Here is a 23,529-nt window from a genome sequence, read left to right on the forward strand (position 1 = left end):
CTCTCACCACATAAGACTCCTCTTATTAACTGATGAGAGATAGCACACTGACGATATTAAAACCAAAATCTATACTGATTCAGCTCTCCACTGTTTGTTCACAACTGGTGAGAGAAGTTTATTCAGGTCTCAAATTATTGTAACAACTTGATTTATCTATTAAAGCCTTTTTGTATTACTTGTATTTGCTTTAGATGGCACAAATAACATTTGTAAAAGTAAACTGCTCCAGAAGAAAAGAAAGCTCCGCCATATCCCACACATCAGCAGCCTAGAGATGAAACGCATGTTCCCCTCTGTAATAAACAAGTATGCCCACTGCTCTTCATTACTCACACATGCACAGTATCAATGGACTAACGATCGTTAGATGTCCCCTCTCTCTCATGTTCTTACATCAACAACCAGACAACTAGATTTTTTTTCTCTAAATATGATTTAATTAAAAACACTAAATCAGCTTTGATTTTTATTTTATATATGTACAATAGTTACCAAATAATGAATACACTGAATCAGTTATGTTAAACTTCACATAACGTCAAAGGACATCAGCATGGCATGGAATAAACTCACACTGCCTTTTGCATATACAAAAAAATGCATTAATGTTAATTGTGATTACTATTTTGGTTTGTGGTTTGTTTTTTTTATAACCTGCTTATTAATTCTCCAAATAATCTTGGCATAAAAACAGTGTAAGTAGTTAATTGATCAGTTAATATATTAGCAAAGATAAACATTAGTAAAGTTTGCAAGAAATCAATTGCAAAATTACCTCAAGTGTAGAACTGAATGTATTCACATGAAAGTTACCTTCAGTTAGAAAAGTTTTGAAAAAGAGCCCAAGTTGGAACTGTGCATTAATTTGGTCAAACTGATTCATATGAATGAACAGTCAAGTTTATTCAGATATTGAAAATATGACTATCCTTTTAGTATTCACAAACATTTGTGTATATAGTGTGTGTAGGTGTGTAAATATATATATGCATATATAAAGTGAAGATATGTTAATGTAAAAATATACTGTTCATCCACTCCCAGTTACACAAAATTCAGTATTTGGACATTAAACTGTGTAAGTATAAATGTCCACTTCAAATCTACATTCAACCAGCAACAAATACTTAGAAGTATTTTTGTAAACATTTGAGACAGGGAAAACCCATTCATGTACAAAACGATCCTTCTTTAACACATGAGCATCTCTTCATCTTGAAAATTTTGTACAGCAGCTTCAGCTGGCCTATTATGAATCTGCTCAAATCAAAGAGCTCACACTGTCTTAGATCAATACGTGTGAAAGCTCAGCAAACGCACCATTTTCAAATTCATTCTTAATCACCATCCATTTCCAGTTCACCAGCAAAAAGAAAATGCACTTGGCTACAAAAATATTAAGGAATGTTATTGAAAACAAAAGGCTATTTTGGTAGAAGAAACTACAAAAATAGTTGAGTCATGTTGTAAAGCTTTAATGCAAGAGCATTACAGTACAGATTTTCTTTCCAACCTTAAAGCTTAATCAACACCAAATTTAAATATCCATCTCTCAAGTGCTTGAAAAAAACGTGCTCAGTAAAAGTCTGTCTTCAATTTAACCAACTGTAATTACGCAGGTGTCAAGCTCTGCGTCTCAGACATCTGTTGAGTGCTGTCTCTTGTTCCATTGGCAGCAATTACAGGTGTTGAGACACTCTGGTATAATGACGTAGGACAACTCAACACAGCTCCACTTTCATCCTCTCCAGTATCTGAATCTGGTGTTACAGAACTACTTTCTATTCCCAGGATCTCATTAACTGCTTGAGGCAATTCCTAGAAAGGAGGAGGGGAAAAAATATAAACATTAAAAAACACTGTAATTAAATTAAGTATTTTTTTCTTTTGAATTTAGCTGTACTGAAAGCATCTCTCAGCATCAGTTCCATTGAAGTTACCAGTGTCTGGATCTGCTTTTCAAAAAGACAAAGAGGACAGGCTGAGGAATCAATTCCTAATCAGCAATATAATCTTCATTACAAAAATAAAAGTCTAAACAACTATTATAATTACACTTCATGTTATTGAAATTAGTTTTATTGAGTGACCATTGGTTTCTGCCTAATAAGTCTGGTATGCTTTCAGTGCAATGCACCTTTCACCTCATCTTTCTCAAGCACACTGAACATCAAATTACTTGTACTGACGTTATCTAGTAAGAGTTAAGAAATCACGACCAAAAGGCATAATCCAGCTTTCCCCCAGGGAACAATATTACTCTATAAAATTAAACACTCTTGCTTATAGACTTTTAGAATATAGGCGCTGTATAGATACAGCACATCCTTTATCACACCCAGGCATTTAGTTATTTCGCAAGTCATACATGTATAATTACAGCCAGCTACATACTGTTACTGCCTATAAATGCTCACAGTAGATATATTTAAAGTATCTTTACCTTGCAATTCATCATCTGCATAGAAATTGCTTCTGCTTTGCAGAGTATATATTCCACATCAATTTTCATAGACAGTTCATTGATATGCTAAAAATACATTCACAAAGAACAGTAAGCGTGATAAATGGTAAACATGCTTTGTTGTAAAATACACTAATACTGTACTGCACTGCTAGTAAGTATCACCTTATAAGCTTGCCCCTTAATCTATGAAGTGCTAAACATATTCTATTTGCTTTGACAAATGGGTACTGAAAGATGTAGTATGCAACAGCTGGCTTTCACCAGTATCCAAGATCTGCAAGAGGAATCCATGCTACTTCTAAATGTGACAAACCATCCAGCCCTCCTAGGTACCCCCAGCTCACATTTTCAAAGAGATAACTAAGATTACAGAAGAAAAAGCAAAAATTAAGATTAAACATATTAAGCAGTAGTCTAAGGAGGAGAACAGTTTTCTATTTGTTAATGATCTTATCACTAAACACAGACATCAAATAAATGATTTTGAAAGCACAGAGGACATTCACTTCACATTTAACCCTTCACAAGATAGTACACACCTTTTCCTCCCCTCAACATGAAATACAAACATATTGCATTAATGCCAAAAAGTTAATTAATATTTAAATAATACTTAAGAATTCAGTACCTTTAATATTTCATTAAAGCCATAGTGCTTGTCCATTATTTGCTGTTTTTCAGATTCTAAGATAGCACAACAAAGAAGAAGATGAAAATTCTGGCAAGGCAATTCCGTCCACATAACCTGTTAAAATATGAAAACCACTTTTAAGATGCTTATGCTTTTCCTCTGAAAAGAAACGCAATCCTTGGAAAATAAGTGACCCCTCAAGCTGAGTGGCTTAACTAACAATAAGCTATTTTTGAAGGCAACCAAGTATTTGTACAATTATTTGAAATTTTTCTTTTAGCTATACTATAATGCTATTAAGCTGCCTGAGCTTGCGGTCTTGTGAATGTGTGTGTTCTGCCTCAGCTCACGTGAAATTCTCCTACCCAAAATTACTAACTACGCAGAAGTAATTAAAACTAACAAATTGCGTGGCTTTGCGTGTCTGCATTAAGTGTGAAATGGTAGAATTGTGTCATGCTCAGCAATCCCTCTAAAAGAACCTAATGGTTATAAATAAGGTTCCAAAGTTGTGCCCAATCCCCCCACTACAAGAGCCCAAATACATGTACATGCAGGTGTTGGGGGTGGGTGGGTGTTACTTTCTGACTGCAGACACATTGGCTTTTGGTCCCACAGAGGCCACAGATAATCATTCTCGAGTTCAGTGGGACTGAAATGTGCAACCTCAGTATTAATACTCTATTTTAGCATGTTCATGAGAGTCAAGTCTTTAAAAAAAAAAAAAAGTGTTTGAAGAGAATCCGTGTGGTGGACAGAAAGCTAGAGAACAGTTTTGACAACAAAACAAAGGAAGAAGAAAACCAAACATTGTTTGCATAAATTAGTCTGACAAACAGATAAAGGGATTTAAGTAAATGGATTTACTCTCAAAAAAAGCAGGTAAAGAAAAGCAGGCTCATGAAGATTCAGTTTTACTTCATTAGTAAAAATCTTCTTGCTTCACTATTGATAGAAAACAGCCTTAAAGCTCAACAAAAGCTTACTTATACTTGAACTTTTATCACTAGTACATGTAGCCCATAAACAGAATTGCATAAATCAAAAGATATCTAAACCAAGTTCACCCCAAATAAAGTGCAATTAATCTTCAATGTTTCAATTCAGATTCAATTCACTCAGTCCAGAACTAAATTTGGTATGTTTTTCAGGTATCCAGTATTTTGTTAAAGCACTCTCTCACTCCAGGAAAAGGGCTGGAATGTAAATAGGCTGATAAACGATAACAATCATATGAAAATGCCTATAGTCTACCAAATACAGTCTGTCCACACACTATTGGGTTTGGTTTTTTCACTCCTACTTCATAAGAAGGAAATATTGACAGCTGTACATGGATTTGGTTCAACATCAAGTTTGCACGTAACGAGAGCAAGCTACTGCCTACACATTTCCAGTACACTCAAATTCTCCTGGTATGCATACTCTGAATCATCTACAACAATCACTAATGAAGCGTATCAGACAAGAGGCTGCCTCTTGCCATTAAATCTAAACCAGAATATACATGATGGAAACAGGGTATGGGGGAAATTGAACCAAAATATAGATCTGTATCACAGTTACATTTTTATAGACATTAACAGAGTATTTAACTTTCCTATCTACACTTTAATGCTATCCTACTGACATATTTACTTTAAGAATTATTTGCTTCAAGCTGTAACTTCAGTGGAAGCTGGATCTGGCTTCAAGAGCAGAAAAAAACCCAAAATACTAACAAGGATGTTTACAGACATTCTCTCCTCTGTGAGGAAAATTAGCAGCTGTCACCAGCTGCTGACACCAGCTGCAAGAAATTCCACAGTTTTTGCCACCATTTCTGATACACCTTTCAAAGTCTGGAGCAGAGTATGCACTTAAGCTTAAGTATGTAAACACACATAACAGGAGCATCACAAAGTGCTTGGAAAACGATGAAAGAAAAACAGCATTTAAGTTAAGAATATAAAAATACACCACTTGACTGCAATAACTCTTCTCCTCCTATGTCCTTCTGATAAAGCCACGCAAGTAAGGACTCATTTGTTCTAGTGTTACCTCAGCATCCATGAATATCTGTAACCAATACTAGCATATATGTAAAGTAATTTATCACTAGGTCATTCTGGTTTTATGCTATGTGAGCTGTACTAGCGTAACACTGGAGATAAGTGTGAACTAGCTGTGTCATTTTGTTACAGAATTTTTCTTCTGGGATTCTTCTTTTTCTACCTCGTCTTCCTGCACCATCTTGAGAATGAAGCAGCTCACTGTGCAAAGGAAAGATTAAGAGCTGGCTGGAATTAGCAGGTAATATTCTATGTCCCTCCAGTGTGAAGGAGGGACCGAGCTGCTTTCAATTTTGGGACATCTAAGCAGTGACTCAGTATGCTGTCTAAGAGACACTGCTAAAACGTACTACAAATAATCCCACCCACAGACAGAGCGGTTTAACCTGCACTCATATTTCTGTAAAAAGGTGTTGCATAGAGCATTGCAAGTAACTGCAATCATGTAATGTGTCTCAACTTACCCCAACAACGTGGAATGCCACCTCCCCAGCGGTGCACTGCCTAGCACACCCTGCGGTACCATAACCACCCACATTTTCTACCACAATCTGATTATTATGGCTCTTGCTCAGGAAATGGGAGGGCTTGGTTTTAGCCTCTACTCCAGCTGATGGGGACTGGCATCTCCCATCCCTAAGGTGAATGTCTTTTTTTTTTTTTTTTTTTTTTTTTTTTTTTTGAGATAAAACACTGGAAGTCATGAAGCCAGTGGCAACAGGGAAAAAGTATCCAATGCTACCTTAGTGGTTGAGGCAACTCAGAGGACAGAAATGCAGATCCAAAAGAACACCCTGCAATTCATAGGTTAAGACCGAAAAAGCCCCAGAAGTCCTGGAACCTGGGACTGGAATCTCAGGTGGTACTTCCCCTTCTTCCCATTCTACCCTCTGCAAGGGTAACATCACCTTCAAATGGGTTCCCTCAGTTCATGTGCTATTACAAAACAAACAGCACATGAATTTTGCTCAGACTGAAATACCCTAAAAGCAGTGCATTTCTCTTTACTGATTAAAGCTGCATCACTGTGAACAGGGAAGAAAAAAAAAAAACAGAACAAAACCAAAACCAAACCACTGTTGCAAGCTGGACTTCAACTGTGACAAAGGTGACACTAGCTTTCACATAAAAACATCAACATAATGCCTTAGTTTGTTTTAAAAAGGAAAGCAAGATATCCCCTTTCCAATGCCGTATCTCCTAACAAAGAAATTAAATTGTTGTAGTAAACATACATTATGATGTGCTAAAAGGAACCTACAAGACTAGGTTTCCATCATCTTCCTAAGACAGAAAAAAAATATACTTAAGAATTAGAAATATAGTGTGTTTCTTTTCCGTATGCATGCGTATACATGCATTAAAGCAGAGGTGATAAAAACGTGCTAGCCTGGGACTATAAACTATAAATAAAAGTACTGTTGTCATCAATTTAAAGAAAAATTAGTCTTTAAAAAAAAAATACTGAAAAGACAACATAACACTGAGGGGAGAAAATGAGACGGGTGAATTTTTTTCCCCAAAATTATTACCATTTATACCTTGGAATAAGAGAATTCTTTGGGGTTTGTATATTTTGGTTCCTTTATTTATGAATGTTATTCATAAACTTTTTAGTCCTCTTCAGTTAAAATATCACCTCAATACTCTATGATAGTAAATTCCACCAACTGATGATAACAAGCTAAAAAAGATTTACTTTAGATAGTTTTAAATACTGGTCCTCCTCTTTATGTGACTCCTTTTTCATTAGTGGAAAAAGTGAATAAAAGCGTCAACATTATTTTTCATTATACCAGAAACAACATTATTTTTCATTATAGTACAAATTTTATGCATCTCAGTCCTGTTCTTTTCATTACCCTTCTGTTCCCCAGCACAACTCTATGTGATGTTATGTCCTAGAAAATACTCCTTCCATTCATCTGAACATTTATTCTCTTGTTTGGGAGTTTTCAGTGGATACTGTGCTCTTCTTAAATGCATCTTAGACAATAAACCTGTACTGTTGACAGACTTCTCAATTTTCTTGGAACAAAGAATTAAAAGGGTTTTCAAGAAAAATGTTAGTTCATCTTAATTACTCCATCTGATCCCAAGATCACCGAAATCAAAAAAGATCTCATTAACCTGGAATTATCAGAACTCCCACATTTTCATGTTTTACATTATGTTATTTGGCATCATGAGGCCTTATCATCAAGATTAACTGGATCTTCTGACATCACTATCCCCTTTATGGTTTTGGCTAACACAAAAACTACCCTGCCAGTGCTTCATTGCACTTAATCTACTAAGTACTACAAATATCAAGGAATTAATCAGACACACACACAAATGCTATTTCTTCTAGCATAAGCTCTTTTCCATTAAAAGTTAACTGGTACTCTCCACTTACTACTTTCACTTAAGAGCCTCATCTGAAGGATCCTGTCCAGACCTTTTTGAAAAAGCCAATTTATCCCCACTAGCTCTTGGTAAGTATTTTTTCATTAACCTCCCAAGTTGTTGTTTAGGCTAAACAGACATAACATATGCTAATAAGTCCTCACCTCATTGCACTGAGTCAGTTTAAAAAAACCAAAAATCTATTAGAGTATTAACCACTTTGCAGAATGATCCGTGCTTTTTGTTCTAAAGTACAAAGACTGCTGGGGTTTTTGTGATGAAATATCTTCTTACCTCCCAGAGTCGAAGAATATCTTGAAAGCTAAATTCCCTTTTAAATCTGATAAGAAGCCATCGGAAGCAAAAATAAAGGTAGCCTGAGTCTTGAGATTCTAGGAATAAGAGTGTTACATTTCATAAACACCAAATTTGGTTAAGACAACAGGGAAAAAAAAAACCAACAAAACCCACATACTTTACAGGCACACAATCATACCACTTTTTCTTTTTTTTTTAAGATGGTAGCCCCTTTTCAGAATCAAAGATATTTGCCAGAGAATGGCATATTTTTAAAATCAGTAACAAGATGACCCTGTTTTTCAATAGGCATGGAGGAATTATTGAAAACTTTTAGACATTATTCATTTACAAGGCCTGCATTCATATAATATTACTATTGGAATTACATTTAAAGACTGGTAAGGATATCAATGCACATAGAATGCAACAGGTTGTTTTAGTTATTGTGCATGAATAATACACCTACCTAAATAACTGCAAAATCCACTGTCTAGTAAACGAAGCAAAGTACTCAGCTGAATTAGTTGTGTCTTCATACCCTGCATCTGTTCTTCAAAATTCTGATGCTAGATGGAATAAAATATTAGCACTGTCATTTTTATTAACCCAATGATAATGTTGATATTTACAGCTATTTTTAATTTTTTTTTTTAATTTTGTTATTGCAACAGTGGTTGTCATTCTTCAGGCATTTAACATACGGATATTTAACTGTACTTCCATCTAATGAAATGTCTGCCTTTTACTGAAAGGTTTAACTAAAGCAGTGAACTGTGTTTCTTTGATAACACTTTTGTATGTAATAAATGATATTTTAAATCAGCCTATGCTCTGTACCTACAAGCAGCACCGCTGCACTCAAACCAAAAAGACAACTTTTTTTTAATTCTCATACCAGTCACATACTGTTTCACCACATGCACAATTCATAAAAGCTTCAGTTTGTGGAAAGTCTAAATTGCATTTAACAAATGCCGAAAGGTAAGTATGACAGGGAGCCATTATCTTTGACAAAAACCTGCTAGAGGACTCCTGATTAATACGAATTTGTCTATGATGGCTCTGAGTTACTTTGGAATTTCCAAGGAGCTGAATTTGTCTGTACTGCACAGTAATAGTATCACAAACCCACCATAATCTGTGTCAATCAGAAAAAAACATATTGACTTCAAACATAAGATGATTGCTTTAAAAGCATTCAAAAAACCCAATTAAGTTTATAAAATAAAGTTAACCTCAAATATTATCCACAGCTTATCTGTTTACGTGGGCTAAAAAAAGCCTTATTTTACCATTTGATCCATGTATGATACAAAGCACCAAAAGGCATCTACTTCATTCTCCATAACATACAAGAGAGGTGAAAGCAAGTCGCTCATCCCCTGGACATAACCTTTACGGAGAAAAATTTAAAAAAAAGCAAACAGGAATTTAGTTGAACTCAGCAGTCAAACAGTAATTTTTCAAGTGTGTTGAAAGACTGAGTGAAACAAGTGTTTGTATTCCAAGTTTGTACAGATGCTATAATTTTCCAGCTTAACCACCACTAAAGACATTTTCTTTATTAATAATAACCAACATCCAGGAGATCTAACAAGATTTTGCCACGTTTTCTGCCAATCTAAAGAGAACATAAGATAAATGCATTGTTTTTGTAATTGTTAAAATACGTACAAACTGAGCTGACACCAGAATAATTATCAGTAAAAAAAGTTCCCATTTAGAACTCAGAAGAAACATATATTGATATTTTAAAGAAGATTAAACATATATCTTGCACCATCACAAATACAGACTCATATTTATTCTCTTCTCCATCTGTAATTGGTTGCTTTCTTCCATACATTTAAAATCTTTTAATGTCTTCCCACTTTTTTCCCCCCCAACTGAAGATTTTCTTTTTAAATAGATTTGAGGAAGAGATGTTGAGTTTCAATCCCAGGAAAACATATGGTGCAATAGCTTTTATAAAGAAAATTTCACACTTAACATTTCTTATTCCTGGCACTGAATATGCTTGAAGGATTCCTGTATTTAGGGAAGCAGGAACTGTTCTGCTTCGATGGTATTTTAAATACACTAAAGCCTAAGACCATCTATGTAACCAAGCAGCCAACTACAAAAAAGACTACTACCTATCAAAGTGGGGAAGGGGATTAACAGCAAAGTATTGCTTGTGAGAAGCATGAAAGAAACACATATCCAGACCCAATTCAAGGAAGTGTCTTTAGGTTTCTGTGCCCAGAAATGGTGAATCAAGCTCACGTGCCCTAAAAAGCACCTCACATGCCTTACAAAAGCTTACATTTAACTGGAGAATAAAATGCCTATTTTTAGAGCATATCACTTTTACAAACAGCTAGAAAATTTTAGTTGTATACAAAACATTTTCAAAATTGTATAGCTTTTTAATGCTTCTTCCAGCTTCCTTATTTGTAATTAACAGCCCAATTAAGAAGAACAGAGGACAAGGATTTTTAGAGCTCACTTTTCCCCTTCTTCCTGACTTTTCCAACTACCTTATCACTGATGCTCAAGTCAGCTTATCTACTGCCCTATTGCTGCTGACCTCCTTAAGTAAGGGAAAACATGATTTATGTGTATGTCTATCATTAGTGATTGGTTTAACATGACATGACATTTATCAGTTAGACTCAAGCTTGGCTTATTCCATTTCTTAATGATGTAATTATAACTGAATAACTGAAAAGAGGATTGGAGTCAATGACTGTGAAAATATGGAGCAGGTGTGAGAAGAAAAACAGAACAAGGAACAGAAAACAGGTAAATAATTAGAAGGTCAAAAGAAAAAATTTTTATTCCCCACACATTTAATACGATAGCCAATTAAAAATAAATGCAGAGAAAATTCTGTTCAAGACTGGTTTTATTCTTTGAGACCTTTAAACTGTTTCATTAATGCAGACTTGAGGAAGCCATTCAGAAAAACATTGTATTAACAGTTGTTCTGTCCCCTCTCCTATCTGGCAGTTTGTGGCATTACTCAGATCTCTACAGCTGCTGTTGAAGGATTAAGAGTAGCATTGTACTGATGCTTCAGTAGCTTAGAAGCCTTGGACAGATCGAATGTCAAATGTACTATATTTCCATTATTCTTGCTTGTTTATAAAACAGAAGACTTGTCCACTGCATACATTTAAGCCATCTAAACAATGTTTTTAATAGAGTGGGTGGTGAATGTGCTTTAATTTCACTTTTATGTCACTGCGTGTTAACGCAGGTTGAAATGTGGAAAGACACATGGAACAGAGCTACATGTTTAAACAGCCTCGATCAGTTTTAGTTTTTCCCTTCTTTTTAAAGCCAAAGATCAAGTCTCTCTACAGACTTGACAGAAAGGACAAAAGCTGACAAGTACTACAGCTCTGCAACAAGTTTACTAGCGATTAAAGATTTGTTCCTACTTTTTGCCTTCAAAATCTGGCAAGAAGTGGGCTTTTAGAATTCCAACACTTTCCTGAGATGGAATACCAAAAAAAAACCCAAGTACACAACAGACAAATGCCATGGCAGGGGTGGACAGGGAACCAGCTAGAAGTATCTCTTCCTCCCTCCCTTCCAAGACAATTAACAGAAGCTAAGACTTAGACATCTCATATACACTGCGATTAAAGCAAGACGTTATATGCTCTTCCTTCTGCAACAGATGGGTATGCTAAAGCGTAATTTTTGACAGACTGTTAAGTGTACTCCTCAAGAACCAGCTTTTAAAGTATTCATAAGAACACCCATGTTTACAAACAGCTGGTTCAGCATGCTGGGCTTTAATTACAGCAGTGGCAGCTGGTTTATCATTTTTATTGATATTTCAGTCTTAAAAATGGATATAGCACTCAAGCTCCAAAGACCCAAACCCATTTAAAACTCTGAAAAGCAAACTTGCTTTGATTCTAAAAACAAACAAAAAGCCCCAACACAACAGTAGGGCTATGGTGAAGACAAACTGCCACTTAATTCCCAATCCCACCTCAGCTGATGAATTCAGATGCCTGTGACAAACATCAGATAGAAGAGAGGAAGAAATAGGATGAGAAACTGAACAAAGTTATCTACGTTATTAAAATACAAATCTTGACATTTACAAAAAGCATTGTAATCAATACAAGTTCAATTGTATTAACAGGCCTTAACATAAGCAAAGCTGCGTATCAGAAACTAAAAAAGGCTTTTACAGAGGAACACAACTTACCTAAGTCAAAGTCGTACATGCAATAGGTCATCAAAATATCATGAAGTAAAATCAATCCTGGATTATCTTCACCTTCATAGAATTTATTTGTTCGATCTGTCCTGTTTACATCTTTTTCTAAGAAAACAGTTCAGATTTAAAAACATTTTCAAAACCAGTTTTACAAAGCCACCATCAAATGAATTCAGAATGTTTTTAAGCTGCTGCTTTTTTCCTCAAACATTGTTGCAAGGCTTTGAAGTGTTTAAGACAACTACATAACTGAATGTCATTTCAAAATAAAGAATATTTTAAAAGACAATCCTTCCTGTCTGCAACAAAAGGATTTGCTTATAAACAGATTTTAAAGCTTTTTGCTTTTTTTTTTTTGTTAATACTTTTCATGGGAAAATTCCTGATTATAGTTCAGTGAAAATGTTTTACACTTACAGGGATTAAGAACAATTTTATGTGAGTTAGCTATGCCATGCCATTTATGAATACTTGTGCGATGCAGCATAAGCCATAGTAGGAAAGTTACTACGTGATCACCTCAGAGACACTGTGATAGTTCATGACAGCATGTTTATAGATTCTGCTTAACAAGTTCCTGTTAACTCAGTGAGCTGAAGCTGCCTGTTTCATCAGGCAGTTTTCATGCCTCCAACATACCAAGCACACAGCATACTCTTTAATAATGTGAAATTCAAGACTGATGTATTGAAATAAGCAAAAATTTTAGTGCACTTTAATAAAACGAGTATTCTGGAGTTTTGGATGTATTTTAGAACATAAGCTTAATATTGTCATTTACATCTCAAACCCTTAAAACAGAACAGAACTGCTTCAACAGAACCAAAACATCAGCCTTTTTTGAACTCTGAATATTTTTTTTTTCTGTTAACACACACACTCTCTAAAAAGGTAGTTTACTAATCTACTGAGATTAGACTTTCTAAACCCTTTCAGCTTGCCTGTTGAATAACTGGCTGAAATAAGTTTAATCTAGGCCTCAGAATAACACAAAAATCTTATCCTGTCTCCTGAAATAATGATTTAGTAATCCTAAACATTGCTGCCCAAATCTCACTACCAAAGAGAACTGAGGATACAAACTGCTAATCATCATCAGAACTTGATGAAATTTTTAAAAGTAGGTATAAAACCCCACAAGTCAGAATGCACATATACAAATCCCTGTCAGAAATTTCAAAACATAAACAGACATGTTTTCACATTCTTATTCTATGTCATTATTTTAATGACATTCCCAGTAAAATTACATCATGAAAAAACATGAAATAAAGGGCTTTTTGTATTAAGTAAAGGAAGTTAAAAAATCCAGCCATTCGGTAACACTAATGTGTAAACCTCTGAATTACTCTGGTTAGGAAAGTTTTAGTATTAAGTATGTAACAAAGTTTAGACACCACTGAAAACAGCAACATGTTAGTTTTTAATGCCTCTTCATACAGGTTACTCGGAAGGTTACATTTTTTCAACTTCACATTGAATTGTAAGAGTGTGTAAATTTGTACAGTTAGGTATGTTTCTAAATCTAAATTTACCTATAAGACTCCGGTAATCTCTTAATCTTGAATTTCGTTTTTCCTGTTCCTCACTGACAGATTTCCACTGCAGTTTCATCCTGAAATATTCATCCCTGAAGAAGAAAGATAATTCTGAAACCAAAGCATGCTCAATTATTACATTTCTTTTTTTTATTTAAGCATTCATTCATTCCATTTGTTCTTTGGCATAAATGGGATAACAACACCCTGTTTATATAATATTTTTACTTTAGTATGACAATCATTTTTAAGAAAGTCTCACACACTTCTTTGCATTCAATGATCTTTAGCAGCTGTCTTTCAAGTTTCCAAAAAGCTTTCTACATCACTATACGCCTTAGGAAAAAAGCAGCTTTTTAATTTATTTTGTAACAAAAACCCCATTGTACTCACGTTTTCCTTTTTTGCAGATTTGCTCTCTCTTCTTTAGTGCTATTCCAAGGAAAATACCCCAACAGAAATTTCCATGCCTCTTTTCTTAAAGTGTGGCAGAGACCCTAGGGAAAAAATGGATATGAAACATTAACAAAGACTATTTCAATTTTGTGAGGAAACATTCCTATAGTGATACAACACTTCTTAAAGTAACAACTTAAAAGAGAATTTTTATAAGTAAGCTTCTTTTTACATTGTAGTCAAATCTTATCTGCTAACTAGGCATCACACTTGGAGGAAAGGGGAGGAAGAGAGTATGATTAAGCAGAAAACTGTAGAAGCACTGGATTCATCCTTAGAAGATAAAAAAGAAACTTCACAAAAGATTTTTTTGCCTATATTTTTGCTTCACTGCTGGAAATAAAAACTTTATGGGCATCACAGACTTTAAGAAGCAAACAAAACACCTTTAAAATTTATACATTTAAACACCATGCTGCTTAACTGCCAAACTTCTGGTCTCGCCACAAATTGATTTTGAGGACTAGACTTCAATTTATTTATTTTTTTAAACAAATATTTTCATCTAACAAGACATGGCCAACATGCAGATGAATCTTCCAAGCAATCAAAACCACTAGTGTCCACCCAAGGACACTATTGTCAGAAGTCTTTCCAAGTAATGCTCATCATTTGTAGATTACAAAAATGTGCTAGCTGAATTATATCCCACTTGCATCAAAAGAGTTTCTTTCAACTCCTGCAGTATAGTTGTGAGAATGAGGCACTTCTGCTATCAGACTCCCCAGTTTGCCAGTCCAAGGCTAGCTTGATTCCTCATTATATTTCTTCATTTGCCATCAGATTAAGGCAAGGAAGATGGTGCAGCAAATAGAATCAACCAGTGCAAAAACAAGTAGCAACTGGAACTTTTCCAGTAACAGGCAAACAGTTTAAGAGAGGCATTTTAACTGTTTTCTTTAATGAGGATCTGCACTTAATGTACTGGAAGTTATTGGGAACTTGAGTCATAAATAAAATCGAGCACTCACTCAATGCATGTGACAACAGAAATGACAGGGAAATGGGCTACTGGAAGAAAAGGTTTGTAGTAATTCTCATGATTGCAGAAGGGTCGGGTCCTTAATTGGGCACCTCAGGCACAGGTATATTAAAGAACAGTCACAGAAACTGAAAAGGGCCTCAGTTTCACTCTATCCCCTTCACAGTACATTACTTAATATGTATAGGTCTTTAAAAAACCTGTAATATCAATGTTATCATTCACTACTTCTGCTCAAACTCCAAGAATGCAAGACTGCATGCTTGCAAACATGCATCAACAGGTGCACAAAGAATGCATTAACGCAGCTGGATTCCCACCAAAAAAAGAGAAATACTAAAGTAACATTAGGTAGAATAGCTACAGGACATAACTAAAGTTTTCAAAATTTCCATCACTGAGACTAAATTCACATTCACATTACAAAAACCCTCAATTCAATTTAAAGGGAAAAAAAAAAAAAAAAAAATCAGCAAAAGTGTTTAGGACTGCTCTGATGAGGGCCACATCCAGGCAAACTGCTGCACAATGAAAAGAAGCTTTTGTTGGAGAAAGATAAGAAGAAACCCTCAAAAAGAAAAGAATAAACCAGATATCCTAACACTGAAGCACTGGTGTTTTCCTGAAAGGCATTTTGATTTCTCCTCTTTATCGCTTAAGCCTTTGTGTTTTCAACTCTCTCACTTTAGCCAGCCACCACAAGATCTCTCTCCTTGTAGAGCACTTTGTACGGTTGCAAGACTGCTGAGGTATTTGATTAGCATGAAATCATGCTTTATGAAGTCTCTCCAACAATACTGAGTGGCTCATGCTCAAAGTCCTGCACAAAGCATTACATGTGTAATGAAAACAGCACAACCATGGTTTGGGAAGGAAAGAAAAAGGGGCCAGAATCAAGCCATAGGTCTTGCTGACTTTGGAAAAACAAGTTACCCCTTTGAATATCAATTGCTTTATGTAGTCGACATTTAAAATTCTTCCTTCAGAATCCATATTCTTAGCCCATTCTTCAGCCGACACAGGCTCTCTTCTACTAACTTCAGGCTGTTTTCCTAGATCGATCTGAAACACACACAAATATGTTATATGAATCCCACTGAAGTGCTTTAGTAGTTTTAAACTGCACAAATAGTACTAAGCTTGCCAGTTTCTTATATTCAGTGCAAGTACATTTTCACAGGTGCATACCTCAGTCAGCTACAGTAAGGATCTAAGGCTGTGTCCACATTAGCAAGTAGTGTGAACCAACATAAGCAGATCTTTAGAGCAAGACACTCTGTGTTGAGAACCTGGGTACGTGTTAGTATTTCAGATTTTGGAGGAGGATGCACGTGTGTGTTTTAAATAACCTTCTACCCCCACAAACACCTCTGTGCATGGACTAAAAGCCTCTATGCAACTGGAAATGTATTAGGTATGTGCAACACAGCAAACAAGGACAATACGGAGCTTGACTTCTAAAGCACATTCTTGATACACACTAGCATATCTTAAGACAGAACTTAAAAACAACTTGGGTTCAGAGATGCTCGGCCCGCACAGATGGCACAGTGTGACTGAAAGATCAATTCAAGTACATCGCCCCTTATAAAAAAAAACAAACCCAAGACTGTATGTGCTTTCAAGAACTCCTAACACCCACCAAAGTTTCACAGTTTGTGCTCAGTCTCTCTCAGTTCCCAAATTGCACGTTTAACCACAGCAGAATTCAGCGGACAGTCATTCCTTACTTTTTAAAAATATTTCGATGATGGCAACCACCAAGTAAATTTGTGTTTCAACTCTACAGAAGTCTAAGGCATTTGCCAGATAAAGACATACAGGTCAGTGTTATTTTCAGTATGTAGCATTTGTTATACTTTCTCTCATTGATAAAATAACTGATTAAGTGCTAGGCAGCAAGTTCTTAGAATTACATAGTTCATACAGCTACTGCTAAGATATTAACACTATTTTGAACTCAAGAAAAAAAAAAAACAACATTCAAAGCAGTTTAACACTCTAAAAACATGTAAGCTGCTTAAGTAGTAATCACAAGCATTTAAATATAAACCTTATCCACCTATCTGTAAAAGACACCAACAGGAGCCCAAAGTGATTCATGATCCAATTACAAGTTCATTCTAGCTTTGGTTCAAGTCATACATAAACCTCTACATTTATACACCCTAGACATTAATCATCCCGTTAAATACTTTGTTTTAATCTTCTTAGCTCTCTTAAAACAAACTGCAATGTTAAAGTGATTAGCCAAGAAAGTTGGTTAACCTGCATACCCCAATTTTACTTAACATAGCTCTCTAACCACAGAGGAAACACCAAGCACGAAATGGGTGACTTCTCAGGGCATTGACTCTAAGATAATGATAATCCCCATTTCAGTAATGACAAGCTTTCTTTCAAAGCAGAACTCATATTTGCAGGCATAAAAATGACACAGTCTAGAAGTAGCTCATGATAATCTTACTCTTGTGAATAAATGGTGGGGCAGCATATGCCACAATCGCCAAGCATGAACAGTACAGCTCACCAAGCTTCAAGCCCTACCATTCCTTTAAAGGTGTGCATAAAAAGAATCAATGCATCTGTATCATATTCATTTACACACTCACTCGTGTAATGACTTCAAATCCTGGTTCTTCCTGCTGATTTATCTTCAACCCTGGAATAGCATCATTGAGAAAGTCTGCCATTTCTGATGGTGGTCGCCTTTGACTTGAAGGGTCACTTAAGCGGAAACTGTCAAAAATATAGTTTGTGACTTTGGAAAATCTTCCCATTGTTACTGTGTATGGATCTTTCTTCAATTTCTGTGTTATAACAAGGAAAACAAGTAAAATACAAAAAGCCTCAAATTATTTGGAATTCTTGTACTCAAAGAAAGCAAAACAACAGGAAGAGTATTGTAGGTCTCAAAGTTATTGAAGTTTCATGTATTAGTAGTTTCATACAGTACATTCATTACATGATCAAAAAAAGATATCTTAAGTATTAAGGCAATGCTACTGATTGATTTGAAAGATTGGATAGCAGTGTGCTCAGTAAGCCTGACCTACTTTCCAGTAATTAATGCCACAAAATGTCTTCCTTATGCCTAGCTTCTCTATCTTCATAGAGAAAATGCATCTTGAATCATCATGTACTCTGCTAGAATCTCACACAAAACTTGATTTGACAACTAAGTCCAGAAACTAATGTAATTCACTCATGAAGATTTTCTTTAACTAAACAAATCAGTGGATCAAAACTCTGGCCTCATTCAAATCACTGGAAATTTTGCTGCTGACTTTCATGAGTCCACAAACACCACCCAAATGATAAGCAGCTTTAGCATAAAAAACAACTCTTTTAGGCAATATTGCACTCTGCTGCTGTATTTCCAGCATCCCTTCAAAACTGTCAGACAATATCAAGTTAAAGAATATTTAGTCAAGTAGAATTTAGAAAATTCTAATTAATACATTTTGGTAACTCCTCTAAAATTTTTCCTTCTTTTGCTTTCTAAAACTATCTGTACCTAAATGTATAGAATCACAGACAACATTAACTTGAACGTTTAAGGTTTGAAATACTACCCCAGGGAAGTTAAGAAATTATTAGAACACAGAAAACAACTTAGAAGTAAGTGTACTTTCTATAGTAAGCACCTGTTTTCAGATATAATCAATGCTTCTACAATGGCAATGATTCAGGGAATATCTGTGTGACACGGTAGGGTGGGATTTTTTAATAAAGGTCTTCAGAATAAAAAAATCAAAGATAATACATACTTGTAATAAACCATATGATGATTCATCAAAGAGATTTTCAAAAGACTGAGACAGAGACTTGTTCTGAGAATTCACGAGAAGAATCCGTTTATCCTGTGGAGATCTGCAATAAAATTGAAAAAGGGTTTCTATAAGTACCACCACTTTTTCCTGAAAATGTTTTTAGAACATTTACTGTTTTTTGAAGTCACATTTTGGGTTTTGTGCAAAGAAAGCAGGTTTGATGCAAGATCACTCTTAATTCTTGGCACAAGTTCACAAGCTAACGCGTTACAAAAGACTTTCATTTTTCAAAAGATTAGTCATCATCATATTCATTCTGAATTGTATTCTTCAAAAAATCATGATGCTTTTGAGAAATTACTCTGAAGATAGCTTTTGTCACCCACATGTAAATAAAGTTTTCTTCAACTATAGTTTTCTGTATTTGACAACAGACAAAAAAAAGAGGTGACACAGGAAAGGAAATTTAGTGAGACATGGTCAGCCTTAACACAATATATGCTGAAACTCCTTTAACATGACAGAGGAAGCGAAAAGAGCCCATGTCACCACATACAGTTAAGGAATTTTCTACCAATTAGTAAATCTTACATTAAGGCACCCTGTAAAACATTACGTAAAGGAATACAAACTGCTTTTCAATGTATGAAAGCACATCAACAAATTTCTAACCAACAGTATTACAACAGCTACTGTCAGAATAATTCTAAGATTCGTACTGATAGGAGCTTAAAAAACACCACAGCCATTGTATTGTGAAACAGAACCATCTCAGTACAGCCCTGCAAATGTATTTCTGTGTAGACTCCCAAAGCTACATGAACACAAACCCCGTTTGGCCTAACTCGCTGTATTTGTACTCTCTTGTATTTCAATATAACATTTGCTTCTCCGACAGGCTTGCACAGGCAGATGAAAACAATAACAACAAAGACAGTGGAACCATGCTGCTCCCAGTATTTAATCGGTTCTTTTGCTCTCATCCCCTGCCCCCAATCGCATCTTCTCCCCTCCTCCAGCACAGATACCCCATCAATTCATGAACCAGCTCCTGAATCACCAATTTACAGCTCAATATGTGACAGAAGAGAACAGCTCAGAAGCCAGGCTGACATTCAAGCCACAGAGTTGGTAGCTAGGCAGGGGAAGCCAAGCACTTTGCCATCTGACTCTAATCCATCACACAGACTTACGTTTATAAAATACCTCTCTACTGCTCTCCCCCAAAGTTTAAATCCACTATTTCTAGTCTTTGAAAGAAAAGTTACTTTTATTTTTATTAGTACCTGCATCATCTACCATGTTATTAAAGTCAAAGATAAGAACTTTAATAAGCCTTATCTCTCTCCCATTCCAACAGGACAGGACACTGTTAACACTGACGGATATGAAATGCAACAAGAGATCTCATTTTGAGACAGCCAGACACCACAGTCATAGTTCTGAGGCAGCAACGGTTAATGAAGCTCAACTGGCTTTTGCTAAAAAGCAGCACAGGGGCAAAGGCTGAGTCATGTATTATGTTTGCCTTAACTAAAAGAACGAAAACTTTGCACCACATCTCCATTTTAATTAAACATTTTCTCTGAACAGCCAGCTGGGTATCAACAGCTACTTGGGTAATGTTCAAAACAATTTTATGAGCTAGACACTTTATTAAACACTTACTCATAATCCTGCGAGTTAGAAAGTGTCGTCCATACACACAGTGTTTTCTCAATATTATACTGGCACCACCAAACTAAGAAACACATAATCTTTACAGCAACTAATTACAAATATTTTGTTCAAGTTTAGCTGTTTCACACACACACCAATTTCAGCAATGATGTGACATTTTATAAGGAATGGTGTTAGAGAAGGACAAAAACTTTTGAGGTAATAGGAACAGAGGAAGCAAATACCCATGACAGAAAGATATTTTAGAGAAAAGCTAAACTTCCTGCCTAAACATCAATATCCTATGTATTACAAACTAAGAGGTTGGGATAACAAGTAATTATGCTGCCACATATTTGCTTGTGGCATCCAGAAAGCTGAGTAAACACCTTTTCCTAAAAGAGGTTGTAAGCTTAGATACATCATGTACAAAAGCATGATGTATATGGTATAATGGTAATAACCATTAGGAAAAAATAGAAAAAACAGAGACTGAAGTCTGCAATTTCCACAACTTATGAGGCATATTTGTTCTTTTCTCTTTCCTTAAAAAAACAAGCAAACAAACAAACAAAAAAAAACATAATTCATGACTAGGCCACAGAAAATAATTTGGTGCCAGAAGCAGACCTGAACTGGAAGAGAGGAATCTCAGTAAGAAAACCGAAACTGGAAGTTCCTGCTCAGCACAATGCTTAACTTAATTCAAATTTAATTTCCATAGCTGCCTCAGCTTTTTGCTTTAAAGTTCCCAAAGTACCTGCTGTTGCATTCGTCAATGGTTAGAATGGTTTGAGGTGGCAATACTAAGCAGCTCAGCACATCCTGAATGCTTGAACATCACCTCAAGTTTTCCTGTCTTACCTTAGCAGGGAACTCCATCTAGCAAGCATTCCTGGACACCCCAGTGCACAGCTGCTGGGTCAGACTGCACAAACCCTACGCCACTGCCTTCTTTTAAAACCAGACACGTAAGGACATGACTGCCTTTCTTTGTACAGTTTCTTCCCCACCTGACAGCTACTGTTTTGCACTGTCTGAAGAAGAACGCCAACATCAACTGGCAACAGGCTACAAAAGACAAGAACTAAGAATCCGATCCACTGGGTCAAATAAAGGAAGAATGGTAAGTGCCCACTCACCCACCGCAGACTATCTGAAAGAGACAGTGCTTGAAACAGGAACCAAAATCACTACTTCATTTTCATTCAGTGACTCACCAATAAGCATTAATTTTACATAGCAATGTGAATTATAATTATTTGCTGCACATGACTCAGTAAAACTGGAAATAATGCCTGTTAGTAACACAAACTGTCTAACATTATGTGCAGTAATGAACTGACAACCAAATGCTGGGCACAACTTAGATGTCTGACTTATAGGAGCTCAGGTGTCCAACTTCATAAAATGGTTTAAGGTATTCCGCTATGTTAGCTTAGATTCCTGCTTTTCTAAAAACTCTCAACCACTAAGTGAAAAGACACAAAAAATTTCCTGAATATGAAAAGACAAAATAACTTGTTACATAGCAGAGCAGTATCTTCTTGTAAATATTTTATGTCTTTAAGCAAAAAATATGAAATATAGAATAAGCTTGGGCCAGGTGTCTCAACATTAAATACATGGAACTCCACCAAAATTAATGCAAGTATAAACTACAGATCTGTAGTTGCAGTACTGCATTTTAGTTATCAACTTTCCTGTTGCTTATTGCTTTTTATGTGTACATGTATGTGTACACACACACATTTTCAAATAATAAGCTCTTTAAATAGTGACAATTAAAAAAACAGCAGCATGGACTCATTAGTTGTAAATTCCTTTTATTAAAGCCTCAAATGGACTAACTGGAAAGAAGGGATAAGGGAAAATCTTCATCTAAAATTTTCAAGTTTCTAGTGGACAGTTAATCACAAGAACAAAGTTTTGATTAAGTCAATGCAAACCAGTTTGCTACACTGTCAAACGCACTTACTAGGCCTACTTAAAACTTGGTCCTGTTCATTAAATACATATTCTGGGAATTAGGTAGAAAATTTGAAATACATTGCTGCAGTACACAGGCAACAGATCCCATAGATAAGGTATAAAGCTGTCCACAACTCATCATACAACACAGGTGTTTTTCCAGTGTTTGCTACATAAGTTGCCTCAAAAACCTGCCCTAGCCTACCAGCAACTAGTCAGAAGATATCCACAAATAAGTAAATGCAGAGCAATATGCTCAAAATGGAACAATTTCCTTGGGGGGAAAGGGGAGTGAGGCGGAGGTATGGCAGGACAACAATAGTCCCCTGTGCCTGCATAAGTAGTGAAATTAGGAAACAAAATTGAAGGAGGTTTAAGGAAGAACTCAAAGGGAACCTAGAGAAAAAACCTTAGGATTTAAGATGACATCATCCAGGATTTCCTAATCTACAGTTGTACAGAGAACATTCTTATTTACACCTTTATCTTGTCCCCCTAATAGCCTCTCCTTTGGTCTTCTTGACTTTTCCCCTTAAAAAGCTCACATACAATGCTACAGCCAGTACCATTCCACCAACTGGTCACACTGACCATGCTACCTTCTCCAAGCAGTTGACAACTTCTGATTGTCACCGACTCTAACCCCACATCTTGACACTGTCAAAGCCTTTCACAAACCAGTTCAACGAATATACAATCTTCATGTCCTATGGGCTTACTCCCCAGCCTAACAGTATTACTGGGCAGCAGCCTTCCCTACTTGTTGAAGGCAACTCTGACCTCATTGATGCCACCCACTGTGAGAAGAGCCCTCTGTAAGGATTCCCACAGCCATTTCACTGTCCACCTTCAAATCTGTCATCAGATTATTCTGTTGCCAGTGATGACAATGAAACACTTTTGAAAACAGAATACCTGTTACACTGATGTTACACCTGTTATAGCTGTACCTGTTACACGTCACTGTTTCTTCATGCTCTACCTACTCTTATTTACCCTGTTGCCTTCTTAAATTATACTTATGCCTACATGGTGAGAGCAGAACATGTTACTTTATTCTGCATTTATGCTATGCCAATCAAAAAGGC

At 35.8% G+C, this 23,529-nt stretch overlaps 1 protein-coding gene across 2 annotated transcripts in view; it reads right to left on the minus strand.

Annotated features, from left to right (window-relative positions):
- Positions 1-1,462: 1,462 nt before the first annotated feature.
- Positions 1,463-23,529, minus strand: part of TBC1D15 (TBC1 domain family member 15) — a 34,257-nt gene continuing 12,190 nt past the window's right edge. For both annotated transcript variants that reach the window (XM_030002944.2, XM_041120514.1), the window contains exons 6-17: positions 18,809-18,911; positions 17,651-17,848; positions 15,972-16,100; positions 13,994-14,097; positions 13,598-13,692; positions 12,051-12,167; positions 9,133-9,233; positions 8,307-8,406; positions 7,835-7,932; positions 3,099-3,215; positions 2,447-2,533; positions 1,463-1,821 (exon numbers count right to left, since the gene is read on the minus strand). In XM_030002944.2, coding sequence (XP_029858804.1) covers positions 1,615-1,821; positions 2,447-2,533; positions 3,099-3,215; positions 7,835-7,932; positions 8,307-8,406; positions 9,133-9,233; positions 12,051-12,167; positions 13,598-13,692; positions 13,994-14,097; positions 15,972-16,100; positions 17,651-17,848; positions 18,809-18,911 — 1,456 coding nt within the window. In that variant the 3' untranslated portion in view covers positions 1,463-1,614. The remainder of the gene's footprint in view (positions 1,822-2,446; positions 2,534-3,098; positions 3,216-7,834; positions 7,933-8,306; positions 8,407-9,132; positions 9,234-12,050; positions 12,168-13,597; positions 13,693-13,993; positions 14,098-15,971; positions 16,101-17,650; positions 17,849-18,808; positions 18,912-23,529) is intronic.

The sequence above is a fragment of the Aquila chrysaetos genome, chromosome 26, assembly GCF_900496995.4.
Source record: "Aquila chrysaetos chrysaetos chromosome 26, bAquChr1.4, whole genome shotgun sequence".
Lineage (NCBI taxonomy): Eukaryota > Metazoa > Chordata > Aves > Accipitriformes > Accipitridae > Aquila > Aquila chrysaetos.